The 14,676-nt window shown below is 41.9% G+C and overlaps 1 protein-coding gene across 20 annotated transcripts in view; it reads right to left on the reverse strand.

Moving 5' to 3' along the window:
- foxp1b (forkhead box P1b) overlaps positions 1–14,676 on the reverse strand; it is a 158,335-nt gene that overhangs the window by 44,523 nt on the left and 99,136 nt on the right. For all 20 annotated transcript variants that reach the window (XM_082532091.1, XM_082532093.1, XM_082532090.1 and 17 more), the window contains one exon: positions 6,032–6,157. In XM_082532091.1, coding sequence (XP_082388217.1) covers positions 6,032–6,157 — 126 coding nt within the window. The remainder of the gene's footprint in view (positions 1–6,031; positions 6,158–14,676) is intronic.

Here is a 14,676-nt window from a genome sequence, read left to right on the forward strand (position 1 = left end):
CGCACGGGAGAGCGCTATGTCATTTCTGCAGCAGTAAAACAATAGCACAAACAACTTTTGAAGAGGTGGAGAGTTTCTATTCAGAGCCAAACCAAAACCGATCGCATCTTTTATTTATCGTGTTATTATTTTTTTCTACACTTCTGTGCCCTTGTTCCTCTCTCGCATAAAACTCTTGCATATTGTTACTGTTTATTAAGTCAATCAAAAATAAAAGACAGCGAGTCCGCCTTTAAATATCTGCACACTACTGAAGGAGTAAGTCACATTCTGAGCGAATGAGGTTATCACCCGGAGCAGAGAGGACTTACAGCAAGTCACGCCTGACTCACCATGTTCCTCGTGGTCTATTATATATGGCTTTGGTTATTTACTTTTAATTTTGACAACCAGGAGCACATTGTTTAGTCAGCACATGTGAAGTCTGTATTTGCAAAATATTTCCTGAGATGATATGCCAGCTAGTATATAACGGAGCTTCCAGTGCGCACTAGTGTGGTTTTTCACTTAGTCAAAACAAAAACACTTTTGGGTTTGAGCAACATCGATTTAGGGAGGTGGGGGAATTTTTGTCTTGTCTTTTTTGGCGATTGATTCATCTTTGATTTAAAACGAAAACCATATTAATACAAAGAAACCCAGTTCTTTTTACTAAGCAATAACAATGATTCTGCGGTGGCTGCCAGGGTTAAAAGAGCGTCACAAGTAAACCTAAAGCTGCAAATAAGTTACTGAGCGACATTTGATATTTGGGTTCTGCTATGTACCAAAATAATGCATTATCATGGGCGATGAGCTATGCATAAAATTTACAGTTAGTTATCAGATTTGAGTAGAAACCTGTCTGCCTTTGGGTGGCTCCTGTCATCGCTTTTTAAAGACTAAAGAGGAGTCTAATCACGAACTACATTACTTTGGCTTTTTCTGCACACTATATGGATAAAGCGGTTAAGCACAATTATGGTCTGCTGTTAAACATCCAACACAAATATAAAATGCTCCAAATAAAGCCCTCGTGTCAACCTGTATATCTGTATCACTCTTCTGCTGTCTAAGCAGTAACAGTTTACTTTATTCGAGTCTTAACCAAAAGTGAAAATGGAATAAGAGAATTGCCAAGCTGTCAAAAGTGTGCATTGACACCCAAAGAGAAACTGCATTGTGAGCTGATGCTGACTTGACTGCACCTTGCATAGCTGTTAGTGTTTATAAATGCTATGGCTGACTGTGCACCCATCCATCCTTCTACCGCTCTCCAAAGGGCGTGTGAATCACTCCAAAAAAAACGACAAGCATTAAAATCAAGACGTAACGCCAGAGGATGACATAAAGATACGACAAATTTCAGGGGAAGTGTATATGTTTGTGTATCCGTGGGGATGACTGAGTGGGGTGGAGTGTTGCGAAGGCTGACTGCTTGAAGGGAAACATCAGGCCTCCAATGAATACAGAGGGTCCTGCAAACAGCAGAGTGGCTCCCAGCTCTGTGACTGGAGTCAATTCGACAGTCATCAACTTGGCCGGGCGAGAGCTCCCACCGCCACCACCCCCCTCCCTCCCACTTGGCTATGTGGAATCAGGACAGATGACTTCATTCTGACAGGATTATCCCAAACCTGGTTCTAATATATACAGTACACATAATACATTTTTACAATATGACAAGCAAAACAAGCGACCATAGAGACGGCCTATTCCCCGGCACCGGTCTTGGCTTTGTGCTGATCTTTCCTGACAGTATTTATCACCTCAAAGCAATACACACATCAGAATGAGATTTCATTACAGAATCACCTTGAGACAGCCCCTAACTGAATAACACACTGCATTGTTGTTGCTATGATTTTATGAAGTGACTTTCTTGTGAATGGGCATATCTCTGCTAAAATGTTTAACGACTTCCCTAAGAATGACTCACTTCAGTCACTTCTATCACTATGCTCAGCACTTCTTTTTCTTCATATTTATGGTCTATAATGCTTTAAATATATTTATATGTCACTCTAAACTAAATCTAAATGCACAGAGATTTTTTTTTCACACAATAACCGACCCATGACATGAATCTAGAGTCCTGCCTATTGTCACCTCGCCACTGGGCGATCGCTGCTGTGCCACTTTGGGCCACTGGCCGGCCAGACTGCGGAGGCACCTCGAAGTGCTGCCTCAGATCAGCCTGCAGCACTGGCTGAGCTCCAGCTGACAGGCTTTGGCCTAGTGCTCTAATGACTTACAGATTGGAGCTCTGTGGTATACATGTGTCAGGACAATGCCATGGGCCTACTGCAAAAACAGTAGGAGAGGGAGGGAAAGCCGCCGGCTTCTCCCTGTCCTGTCAGACAGAGGCTTGGCCCCTGGATTGTGTCACATCACGCTTCCCCCCAACAGACCACAAATGAAGGATGTGAAAAGCAAATGCGGGGAGGAGGAGGGGCATTGGAGGGGAGCTCTCTAACTTAAAAGGCTTTCATCCTGTAAACTGAAAAGACATTATCTTTTGACCTGGAGATGCCCTCCGCGAGGCTGTACACTATGGTGTGAGAACAGAGTGAGCAAAGGAGAACGAAAGAGAGAAAAGAAAAGGGAAAGAAGAGAGGATCGAGGCTTCAGCTGGTAATAGTGTAGATAAGGAAATTGTCTGGTTTTTAAACATTATCTGTAGTTTCTCTGTCTGAAGAATAACAAGTGATGCACCTTTGACATTATGAAAATGTTCAGCGAAATATTTATCAGTGAATTGTGAATAGTGTTTCTCATTTAAAATAGAAGGCCAACACATAATTACAATAAGTGCAAAAACTTTTAGGGTAGAAGATGATCTTTACTTTAATATGGACAACAAAGCTCTCAGTAAAGCAATCACTTTCCCTCTCCACAAGCAAACTACCTCTGCTAAAAGCCTGAATTGTTAACACGCTACATTATGCACCTGCCTCTCTTCAAAGCAGCCGTTCATGTATTCTCATTACAATCAGCACAGACTGACAGAAATCAGTCGCTGTCATTCAGCAGTAGATGCAGGAAACTGGCTGCTGGCCATGTACCTCACCGTACTGAATGCTGATCTTAAACACAATCCTGGATGGGAAACAAGCATAATCTGGATATTACACTCAGAGCATAGACACCATATTGACACAACATCTCCTGCCCGGGTGCCACATAATCCCCTGTAGTAGGTGGATGCGTGCACAGGTTCCCTTGGAATGAGGTGTAGTTAACCAGCCGGTCTCGTGTGCATTGCCACAAACGAGCATCAATTCCCCCCCTCCCCCCACCTCGGTGCTGGTGGACTATCAACGAGGGTCCGACAGTGTTGTTCCTAATTACCTATTTCTCCACTCCTGATCCTGCGGCTGGCATAATTAGTTACCTGGGGCTGCAATCCAATTTGAAGTGATGACAAGAAAGTGATCCATGAAAAAGTAATAAGTTAAATCCAATTTCAGCCTGCCTCTAATTAAATGCACATGGAACTAATGAGTCAAACCCTACCATTTCACTGATAATGGTAATTAGCGGGGTGGGAGTTGCCGGCTCTCGTCGTTGTGCCACTGTAGGTGTGAAGCGCAAAAGGTAAAAGCGGCATGGATTCTTTTAATTACATGTGTCATTCTGTCAATGTAATTTACTGGCTTTTTGACCAGTCAAGTATGTTTAGCTGCTTTCCAGCATGCATAGCAGCTGTTTGTATATCTAGCATGATTAAAAGGCCTCTAGGCTGCTGAGTATACAGCGCAGGCATCTTTATCCAACGGCAGGGGTGGGCGGTACAGGGGTGAGGGGGCTTCGGGGGCACCCCTGCTGAAGATATAAAACCAAAGAGCCATTTAATGCTGATCAAGGATTCTGAGGCTTGTTTGACTCATATTTTTTTTCCCTTTAGTGCTCTGTGCAGGTCAGTTTTTTTCCTGGATGTTTCATATATACAGTGCTTCATTATTTTTGACTTGAATGAATTGGAAAGTGAGTCACATCTCCAAATGAGTAAAAGTCTCTCTGCACATCTCCTCGTGCCTAATAGGAAGAACACTGAGATGAATGGAGTCTCGTCTGCAGATCAGGTGCTTTTATGAGGTGTCAGCTTACTACACAGTCCCATAATTGTTGGATCATGTCTTTTGATGACCCAGTCCAGCTCAACAGAGAATCATTATCCAGGCTGTGTGATGGAGATAGTGAATGTTCTGTGTGAAGGAGGCTCCTCTAAGCACAGGGTTTGTTCTTAAAAGAGAAAATGACTATCTGGTGTTTGAAAAAAACAATGTTTGCGATATGGAACATAACAGAAATGCCACCAACTGAAAACGTTAAACTAAATGCAATGCACACTTGCACAGAATGGCCCAGTGATGTCTACGCCTGAATACTTATCCTTGTGTGTGCACTGCTAGTGGTTGGGCTGGGTTTAATTAGTAGAATATGTAATTTGGAGATAAACAAACACTCGTCTGGACTTGTGGTTTTTTCATAATGGCAGTTTCAACTCAGCAAAATGTAGCATAGGACATTAGAGAGCAGGCAATTTACAGCGTTAGTTAGATACTACAGTGAGCCTGAGCTCTCTTCACAAGAACTGGGCAGAAGAGGGGAGTAAGAGAGGGGGGGGCAGGGGGAAAGGGCCCGACTCTCTTTTCAATAGCTGAGTGACAGCTTGGCCAAGCTCTCTGTATACATTAATAAATTAGAATTTTAATTTTGTCTTTGTCTGCAGGAGATGGTTTAGTACTTTACTATGTACCAACAACTGGCTGTATGCTGGAATCTGCCGTTGTGGTCCCCTCTGTTGACCTCTGCAGCACAATTCCCTGGCAGGCTGGGGAAACTGTTTAGTTTGATCCTTTCAACTTATTTGAATCCTGACAAATATGCACACAACTGAAAGGTCATCATAGTCATATTTCATCCTCTGGAGCTATTCCGAAGACATCTGCACAACAAAGAGGCTTTTCCACAACCTGACATTAGACCTAGCTGCTACAATAGCTCATTAAAAAGGGCCCCCAATGGGATAGTAAGGGTATTAAATATTATATATATATACACACAGAGAGAACAGGGCCTCCGTATTAATTACCAAATATGCCCTGAAGTCGTTTGCAATTTCACACTGACACAAACAACCGCTCCTTGTTCAAACAAAGATATACATCTCTGAGGCAAATGTTGCATCAGAAATACAGCACTGTCGATCTTAAAAGCAAGATGAAAAAACAAAACAAAACCCCCCCAATTTTTTCCCCGCTGTTTTTTTCCCTTTGCATTACAAAGGCAGTTCAAATAAGTGTCCCACCACCTGTTTACCTCTTAATACCTTTGCATTCTCCCACCCCGTGCTCATGTCTCTCTGTTCCAGCTTTAAACCCTCCACCTGGAACACACACCCCACTTGCGGTCTGCTCTAGAGCACCTCCTGCTGCCAGAGGTATAGACTAGCCTCTTCTTTTATTTCTGCTGTATGCATGAGTGTGATGAAAAGAAAGCAAGGAAAGAACAAAGCCAAACTCCCTTTAGCGGGAGGAACTGAGCTCTTTCTCTTCTAGCTTTTCCTCTTTTCCACACTTTCTCCTGCTTACAAACTTCCTAAACAAAATGCAGCCAATAAGGACAATCCTGTCTACTGCGGTAATCTCAAACAGTGATAATCCAGATAATACTGGATGAGCTCATGTGATCTCAACCGGCCACAATGAGATTTTTCTGTGTGTCTGGCCTCTAAACAGAACCCCTTTCTGCGTAGTGCTACCACCTCCAGTGCTACCTGGATGACACAGGGTTGAGCGTGTGTGCCGCTAAATCACACATAATGCGTGAGCATACATAACTGCAAATGTTGCACTGCCAATATTAATTTCCTGTTTGTGAACTTAGACTACTGCTGTACTTTTTCTCGCACACTATGTTCTAGCAAGAGTTGCACAAGTTCACTTCATTTTTTTTTATTATCTGAATAACCACAAAGTTAAATAACCAAGCCATCAGATAACCCTGAGTTAAAATATGAGAGAACATCTGAGAACGACAACAATACCTGCAGGCTTTGCTGCTTGTCGTTGGCTTTGGGGGATTTGCGACCAGTATTTTGCTGAGACTGCAGTTGCTGTGGCTGGGATTGCTGCTGTTGCTGAAGAAGTATTTGCCGAGCCATTTGAAGAGCCTAGAAGAGAAATTAAAAAAGAAAAGTTACGTCCCCGGAGAACACTTTGATGCCTATTATCAGTGCAGACGTAACCCTTAGAGCAATATTCTCATTGCCGTATGAAAGACAACAAAAACCACAGACCTCCTTTCATGTTATCCTGTTCGGTGTCATAAAGCTAAGACTGGCATAAACAATGCTTAGATGTCAAAACAAATTCACAGACAGAGAAGACCAAAACAAGTTCAGCAATCCAGAAGAAATATTTATCTGTTGATAACTCACACTTACAGAAAACACAAATTGTCAAAGACACAAATCAGTTCTTTAGATCCTCCTTTAGCTCGGTCAAACTCCCCTTCAGAAAGCAAATAAAAGACTTTATAGAGGCCTCAAATATCTGTTAAAGGACACGGCCTTCTCAGTGGAAAACAAAATACAGTGCAGTCACATGTTTATTGCTCCAGCTACTCCCTTTTCCCTTACGATAAATAATCAAACATGCCATCCAGAGCAAACAAAGCTGGAGAAAGCTAGGGGGAAAAAAACACAGTGGTCTTGAAAACGGTCAGCGATACCAAGAAAAGCAAGCGTTGTGTTCCCACAGTGAGCTGGCCAGCCTCACACCTCCACCAGTAAACCATCTGGGTAAATAACTGGCCTCATTCTTTCCATGTTCCTCAGACGATTGCTCCCACAATTAAACAAACAGTTAGGGGGCGCATCCAAACTCATCTCATATACGGGCAACCTATTAGTTCTTCTGTCAATTTCTTGAGAAGTTTGTAACCTGCAAAAGGTTACAAACGGTATAAGAGAGGGAGTAGAAAAACAGAAGAGAAAAACGTTATAGTCATGTGTGAAAAAGTGAGTGAAACTTGTGAAGGACTGTGTGAAAGTAAGATATCAAACAGGGAACGAGCAAACAGAAAGCTGTGTGTAGACAGAAGAAAAGACGTGCCAGTAAAGTCCTAATGCCAGACAAGTCAGACGGTACTTTAAGTCCGAAAGGGGAGAGACAGCTAGGGGTATGAAGAGAACAGCTGTGTGACCGTTTGTGTGTGGGCGTACGCGCTGACCCTCCCAAAAACACGGCTGTCCAATGACATCATGAGTCATAAATATGACCGCAGGCAACAAAGAGGCCACACTGCTGGCATGTCACCGTGCTCGACTTTTAAAGGAGAAAAATTCTCCTTCTCTCAGCCTATCTGTGTCCTTCTGTCACGTAAAGATAAATGAGACCAACATATCTCAGTCTGCATGCCTAATTGTTTTTTGCTTTGAAAATTGAGAAGGGGAACCCCCTCAAAACAATCACACTCATAAAGAGAGTGTCGAAATTCAAACTAAGAACAATGTGAGCAAGATTCACTCCCACACATGACGGCAATATTTACATTTTAGGCATCAACTTTTTTACTCCAAAGCAACTCACAATTGCAACTTCAAATCGCAAGGACGTGAACTTAATTGACACTCGGAGGAGATCGGAAAAATACAAATGAATAATAATATTGTCTCTTCTTGTCACGCAGACTGTAAAAAAGAAAAATAAATATTAATAAAATAGTGAGAATTGCTTTTGGGAATTCATGGAATCCCAAAGGCTTTTTGTTTGATTGGTTTATTAAAGATTATTTTATTTTTTTCCATCTTAAGATTTTAGTGGTTGAAAAAATTTTGTTTAAATTATATAAGAAGCTAAAAATCTGATATTTCACGTCAATTTCCTATGCCAGTTACCAAAGTCAAAAGCTTCTAAAACAATATTGATACCTTAAATATATTTAGGAAACGGTGGTGTTATCTTCAGTGTGGTAGCTCTCATAATCTCCAGGTTTTCTGTTAGCACTACATACTTTAGGACTAGACATTCAAATGTGACTTCAAGATGTACTTGCGCTGTAATACCGATATGTGATAAGGAAATTCAAAATGAAATTTAAAAAAAAAGCAAAGAAGCAGTAACAAAATCATTCACTACGCCCAAGGCGTGGTATTACGGGCACATTGAAGAATAAACAAAGTGTGCTGTTTTCTTTTTCCTTGTAACTGATGACACATGCAGTGAAATGTGTGTGTGGTGTGTGAGTCTGGGTTTACAACCGAGGGTGTTGGAACAAAGAGAGTTGAGTCAACAGGATATGATAGGAAGTTCAGACAGTAATGGATGAAAAGATACATTTCTGGGAAGTCTTTCCTCACTGTCATCAGAGTATAAAGAAAAGAAAAGCGCAGAAAGAAAAGGGTCTTTTAGGGAAAAGTAGATAAGACTTGTGACAATGAAAATAAAATCTTTATATTTTAGAATCTAAGTATATATTTATATCTTACTCAGTGCATTCCATGCATGCCAAATTAACCCAAGGCTGTTTAGTTGTGTGTATCACACATAAATAGTAATAATATGACTATTATGACTGCATTAAGGTGCCTCAGCTTAAAGCAAAGGAGTCACAGGCAGTTTAAACAATAACAGCATTCTGCCACATTGCATGAAACGAGAAAATTACCAACACAGCCTTCCACTTTTCACGTCAACAGCTTCATCAAATTATACTTCCAATTAAAGTAAGGGCAATAATTATGTGATCGTGCCCTTGAAAACACAGTCGATGATCATCTTGACATAGGCAAATTAACTGAAATCACATTGCAGCCCGACAGCAAATACGTCGGCGTAATGAGAATCTTACTTTTGACGGTCAGAGCTGCAACAACAGTAAACACATGTTGGCATAAAGAGACTAAAAGGTGAGCAAGCTGAGATGCTGTGTTGTGAGGTCAGCATCGGGGTTAGGAATGTTGTTTTCAGCTCATTTTAGAAAACCTGCTGGAGGTGGCATGTCTTTGAGAGGCCTAATACTGGGTTTAAAAAAATGTATTGTGTACCGTCATTGCAATGTTTACACACCACCAACTCCTCTGTTTCAGAGGTCTCATTCCCTTCCCCTCCACCTCTGGAGTTTATCTTCTTTTGATCTCACATTCAAAGGAACTGGATGCATCATACACATGCAAGAGCTGCCCCAGACAAAATGTGATAAACTGGAAACTAGCACGCAGACTCTGAATCATGGTGAAGTGAAACATCTTATTTTGTCGATAAGGGCTAAATGAGTGAGCTAAAAAAGTGTTTAGGCTAGTTCTCTCTTTTGTAAAAACAAGAGAGAAAAATTCTGAAATAATGTTGTTATATTTTTGGTTTTATAAACAAGACATGACTTCTCTTATGGTGTACAGCTGTTAAGCAGCGAAATAATCCCTGCTTGTCTTTGCCACACAGCAATAAAGCGAACATCTTTGGACTTTGGATCTTAAAGACGTCACTCTGATCGACAGTTCACACTACCGCTTCGCACCAGCTGACTCACAAAACAGGATTTCTCAAAACCCCGCTACGTATCTCCAAGATTTTGATTCCGTGATGATTTGTTATTCTTTAATGTGGAAACTAATTTAATAAGCCCATTTTGTCTTACAGGTGAAGTTCAGCTGGTTTTGTGGATTGAACCATGACATATGTGTGACTTAAAACTTGTACTCTGACAAACAACTGATAAACAACAAAACTGAAGGGGAATCGACACACACAGCCACTAACAGCGATATGGTGACAAGAGATCACAGATAGTCAATGACTGAGCAACTTCAAACACAATCATGGTTGGCGACAAAACTAATTAAAAAAATCTATTTTATACTTACACTTGAAGAGTCCATTATATGTAGAGTTTGATTTTTAATGCCTATTGGCTACTTTGTCAAAAGAAGAATATACCAAGCAATATTCACTTCAGTCACTTCAGTGTCACAAGCAAAGCAGACTACATGTTGTATTGTTGGCTACAATAGCACACAAATGTCTTCATGACCTCCAGCCATCAGTTATTAAAGACTACTGATGGCAGGTTCACTAAAACAACAGAAAGATTCTCAAAGTTTGTAAGTTATCCGACTAATGTGGCAAATGTTGCCATTGGTTGTGATGACATCTCCACAGGCCGCAGCTATATTGATCTAAAACCAGTAAACAAGGACCTGCGTATTACTGAGCTTTTATTTGTACTATGGCCTAATGCAGGGGTGTCCAACTCCAGGCCTTACCAGGCCTCTGGAGAACTTCAACACATGTTGAGGAGGTCATTTAGCCTTTCAAATCAGCTGTGTTGGACCAAGGACACATCTAAAACCTGCAGGACACCAGCCCTTGAGGACTGGAGTTGGGCACCCCTGGTCTAATGTAATGCAATCTGAATCCAAAATCTTAAATCTTAAAAGATCGACTGTGGCGATTAAACATGGCTCATGCCTTTGTGGTGGCATAAATGATCACAGTGTAATTTGGGGATGTGCAGTGCCTTTGTATGAAAGTATTAATATAAGGTCTGCATTTTCAGCATGGCACAAGCGGGCAAAATGCACTTTGAGTGGGCAGTGAACTGGAAAAGAACTATATAAATGCCATTTTGAGTCTGCACTGCACACGGCCACAGAAGACTATGACTGCAAATATCACTCATATGTCTTTGCTCACTATGGAGCCAGAAATGTTATATATCCCATGTATGTAAAGAGAAAAAAGTGAGGGGAAAACAGTGTGTATGTTGAATCAGTTTCTGCTTAAACAAACAAGACTACAGTAGTCCTATCATAATCTCAAACTGAGGTTCTTTGTCAGGTGAGCTTGTTACGGGAATAAGGACACAACTGCAAAGACAGACGCCTACATTCATACACCAAACATACATTCATTGTTTGTGAGTTAACATGAAGACAAATACACACACACAAACCGTAAAGGGAGTGAACCCTCTAGGTGCTTTTGATTAGAAAACACCCTCCAGCACATAACAACATTTTATCAGCAACAAAGACATTGCAATTTGGTATCCTTGTCATTTGAAATCCTCTTTTATTTTCCACATTTCAAATGTGTTCAAAGTTCACATCCTCTTCCCCATGTTAACACAACTTCCTCAATAAACAACAGGCGTTTTATCTGCATCTACTTTCACAGCATATTAGTGAATAGAGGCAGGAGCGTCTCTCATGTCCCTGGGCTATCACGCTGTGATAAGGGAACTGCTAAGTACTGGATGTCTTTATGTGCAGTCTGCACATGTGGATTATTTACAGGCTTTGGGGTTTCCTGCTGCTAAAGCCAGCTCTGGGTGTCTTACAAATCCCAGCTCAGAGCATTGCCACACAGTCAAGTCTGCTCTCTGTTGAATCCCTTGCTGCACCTTTTCCCACTACAAACAAAACCCAGACATAATTCAGACAGGTTTCTCTGTTTCCTCTTTATACAACTTTCATGCAACATTCAAATGGTGCACAAACAACCCCAAAATAAGGACCGGATTACACCAATCACTCAAGTTGCGTTAGATGTGACGGATGCATCATAGACAAATTAAGTCCTACGGCTGTCAAGCAGACAAGAAGCCTGGTAAAAGTATAAAAAATAGATATGATCTGGATAAATGCTGAGGAAAAACTATTCAAGGTGTGTCCATTAAGAATCTGACAGTGGAAAATGACAGGAAAAGTGTTGTTTGTTCAGGCCAATCAAAAGAAAGACCTTTCTATTGCTCAATATATGTTGGGCTCCTCTCTCCATGGCTGGGGAAGACCTTGAACGTGAAATGGTTTCAAGCAGATTGCCCCTAATTGCTAGAAGATGTGCAAGCAGGTGTAACCAGATCCCTGCGGCCACTCGAGAAAAAAAAAAAGGAGAAAGAACGAGATGTGCATCTGTTTGTGTGCTTCTGCACTTGTGTGAGTGCAGCAGTATATTTACTGAGCGGCCACGTTTCGCCAGGCTTTATTAGGCAGGAGAGCGCGGCTCAGAGACAGGCAGTAACAACACGACTAATAGGTTAGCTCTTAATGTAGTCCAGCTCAGAAGACACTGGGCCCTCTGGTCCCGCTCCGCACCCTCTGCGGGGCTTCAACACCAGCGGCCTAAATGTCAAGGTTATCTGCTTGACTTTCTGACTGGTTGCGCATCTCAACTCACCTGACATTTATCACTTCTGCTGTTTTCTTTTCAAAGACGAGGCCCTCTGCTTCTCAGCGGTAACCAAGCCAAGAGGCCAGCATCATTTCTCGCCAGCTTTCCCATGCAAGTCGCTGCCAGATTTCCTGAAATAATCTTCTTCTATGGGCTACTGAAGAATCCAGCGGTATCCAGTCAGTTCATAAACTGGAAGGGCTGTTGCAGCTCGTGGCAACAAATTTTGTAAAGTCGGAGTCTAACCGATCCTATATTACTGATAACTATTACGTTAGATAAGCATTGACAATGCAAACAAACTGAAATTGAATTCACTTGGAATACTTGTCATTTTAATTGAAATGCACGTGGGGTGATTCTTTTTAAACATGTAAGCGAATAAGCAGTGAGGATCATGTCTATTTATATTAATTGCATTTTTTCCCCTTTCTCTTTTTCCTCAGTAATACAGACGTTTATCTGCAATGCAAAGCAGGGAAAGTCTGGTTTCCCAGTAAGTATATAATTAATGCCATTTCCAAAAAGCCACTCCACATGGAAAACAGGCCCTGATGCTCAAACCTTGCGCATTACGGGGCTCTCGCAACAACACTCTCCAGTCTGTGTTTAGATTTCCAAACTAATTCATGTAGAATACATAAATAAATCAACGTTTTATACCCACTTCAAACCATTAGATTCCCTTCCTTCGCTGCACTTTTCAACTAATCTATTAATATTTATGACAACACTAAACATTCTGAATATCCACGTTTAAACAATAAGGCAGTGCGTGCACTTACATAAGACTAAATCCGACTTCAATAAAAACCCCATTTTGTTTATCCAACACACCTCCCCCTTGAACACACACCCCTCTCTCTCCATAACAGGTAATACAGTGCCTGGAAAATATTTTCTGAGCAAAAAGGAAGAAAAAAAGAATGACTAAGAAAAACATGACTAAAGCAAAGTTATTAACTGTGAGTGAAGATAGAAGAGAGGGGGGCTGTGAAGCAGGACTGATGATGGAGGGAGTGGAGTGAAAAAAAAAAGGCTGTGGGGGGGGGGGTGACAGATGGAGGAAGAGAAGAGTGAGAAGCTGGAGGGGGGTATGGGAGATAGAAAGAGAGGGAAAGAAGAGAATGTAAGAGAGAGGAGGCAGAGGTTGCAGGAGGTGCAGAGCGAAGGGTAAACAGTGCCCCAACCAGGCAGTTCGGGCACTTGGAGCCTGGTACAGAGGGGGTCACCTCACCCTCCCCCTACTCTCCCTAACCCGGCGAGGTCAGCTAAGCTATGCAGGCCTGACAGCTTCCGTTTGCTGTGTGCTCTGCATTTGTTTGGATTCCCCAGCCTTGCTTAGCCAGCAGCTTAACAACAGATGGCTGAAGAAGGCCTCTATTCAGAGAGGTCTGAATCAGAAAATCACACCAAGAAAAGCACACAAGCTGGAGACAAAACACATAGACACACCGCAAGCACGCACATGCAAATTACATGGATTGTCAGAGTTGCACATGCTGCAAACAGGAGAAGAGTAAATAAGGTTTTTGCTCGCAGCAAACAGTTATTTCGCCGCCACAAAACACACGCAAAGACTCAATGCGGAGACATATGTAACGACAACAAGTGACCGCATATGCATGCACAGTGTTGTCTGATTATACCAAACAACTTCCTGGAATGATTCAATAACTGAACACATCTTAGTGAAAGCATTTCTGTCCCCTGCCATTATTAAACGAATACCGCATTTATTACAGCTTTAGTGTGGTGTAAACTCATAAACACCCTCCCAGAGTACAAGAGCAACTGTCAACTAAATATTGTTTCTCTCATGAGTCGCTCTTCCACCTCAATTACGCCTTTCAACTTCACAGGCTCAGTATGATAAAGTGGCAGTAAAAATCATTCACATTAATACACCATTGTGCATCTGCTGCTAAAGGTAATTAAAGAAGTAAATGACTCATAAGAATAGACATATTAGCCGCAAAATGAAAGGCAACTGGGCTGCCTCATGAAAATATGTACCATTAAGATACTGCATTTTCATATTGAGGTAATCAGCTCCACTAGCCTGATGCTGATTTAATCCACTCCAGTGGAAAGTCTATCAGCGCACAGCCGCGTGTCACAGTCTCTGTTATGTGTACCCACCAAGAGCTCGGCATTCTACTTCAGCACTGACTGCGAATGGCTTTTCCAAAGGAGTGAGGTCACACATGGGGACATCAGTTGGAGGAAGAGCCTGTGCTTAGGTGTCATTTAGGAGCAGATGGAGGGAAACAGAGAAGGAGTACGAGAGTGAGAAGTCGATATCATCAAAGCTAAAAAGAGTAAAGAAAAAGAGAAGGCAAAAGCGCAAACGACCTGGGAACAATGCAACGGGCAGATCTCAGCACTTCCTCTCCCCCTGACCTTAGCTTTGTGTTCTGAGCATATGATGCCTCAGGATGCCCACCACTGAATCGGCAATAATATCCCCCGAGTTGATAAAGTGAGAGGAAAAGAGCAGAGGCGTGCCAACTGTGCT

This window comes from Aulonocara stuartgranti, assembly GCF_965226115.1.
Source record: "Aulonocara stuartgranti genome assembly, chromosome: 5".
Taxonomy (NCBI): Eukaryota; Metazoa; Chordata; class Actinopteri; order Cichliformes; family Cichlidae; genus Aulonocara; species Aulonocara stuartgranti.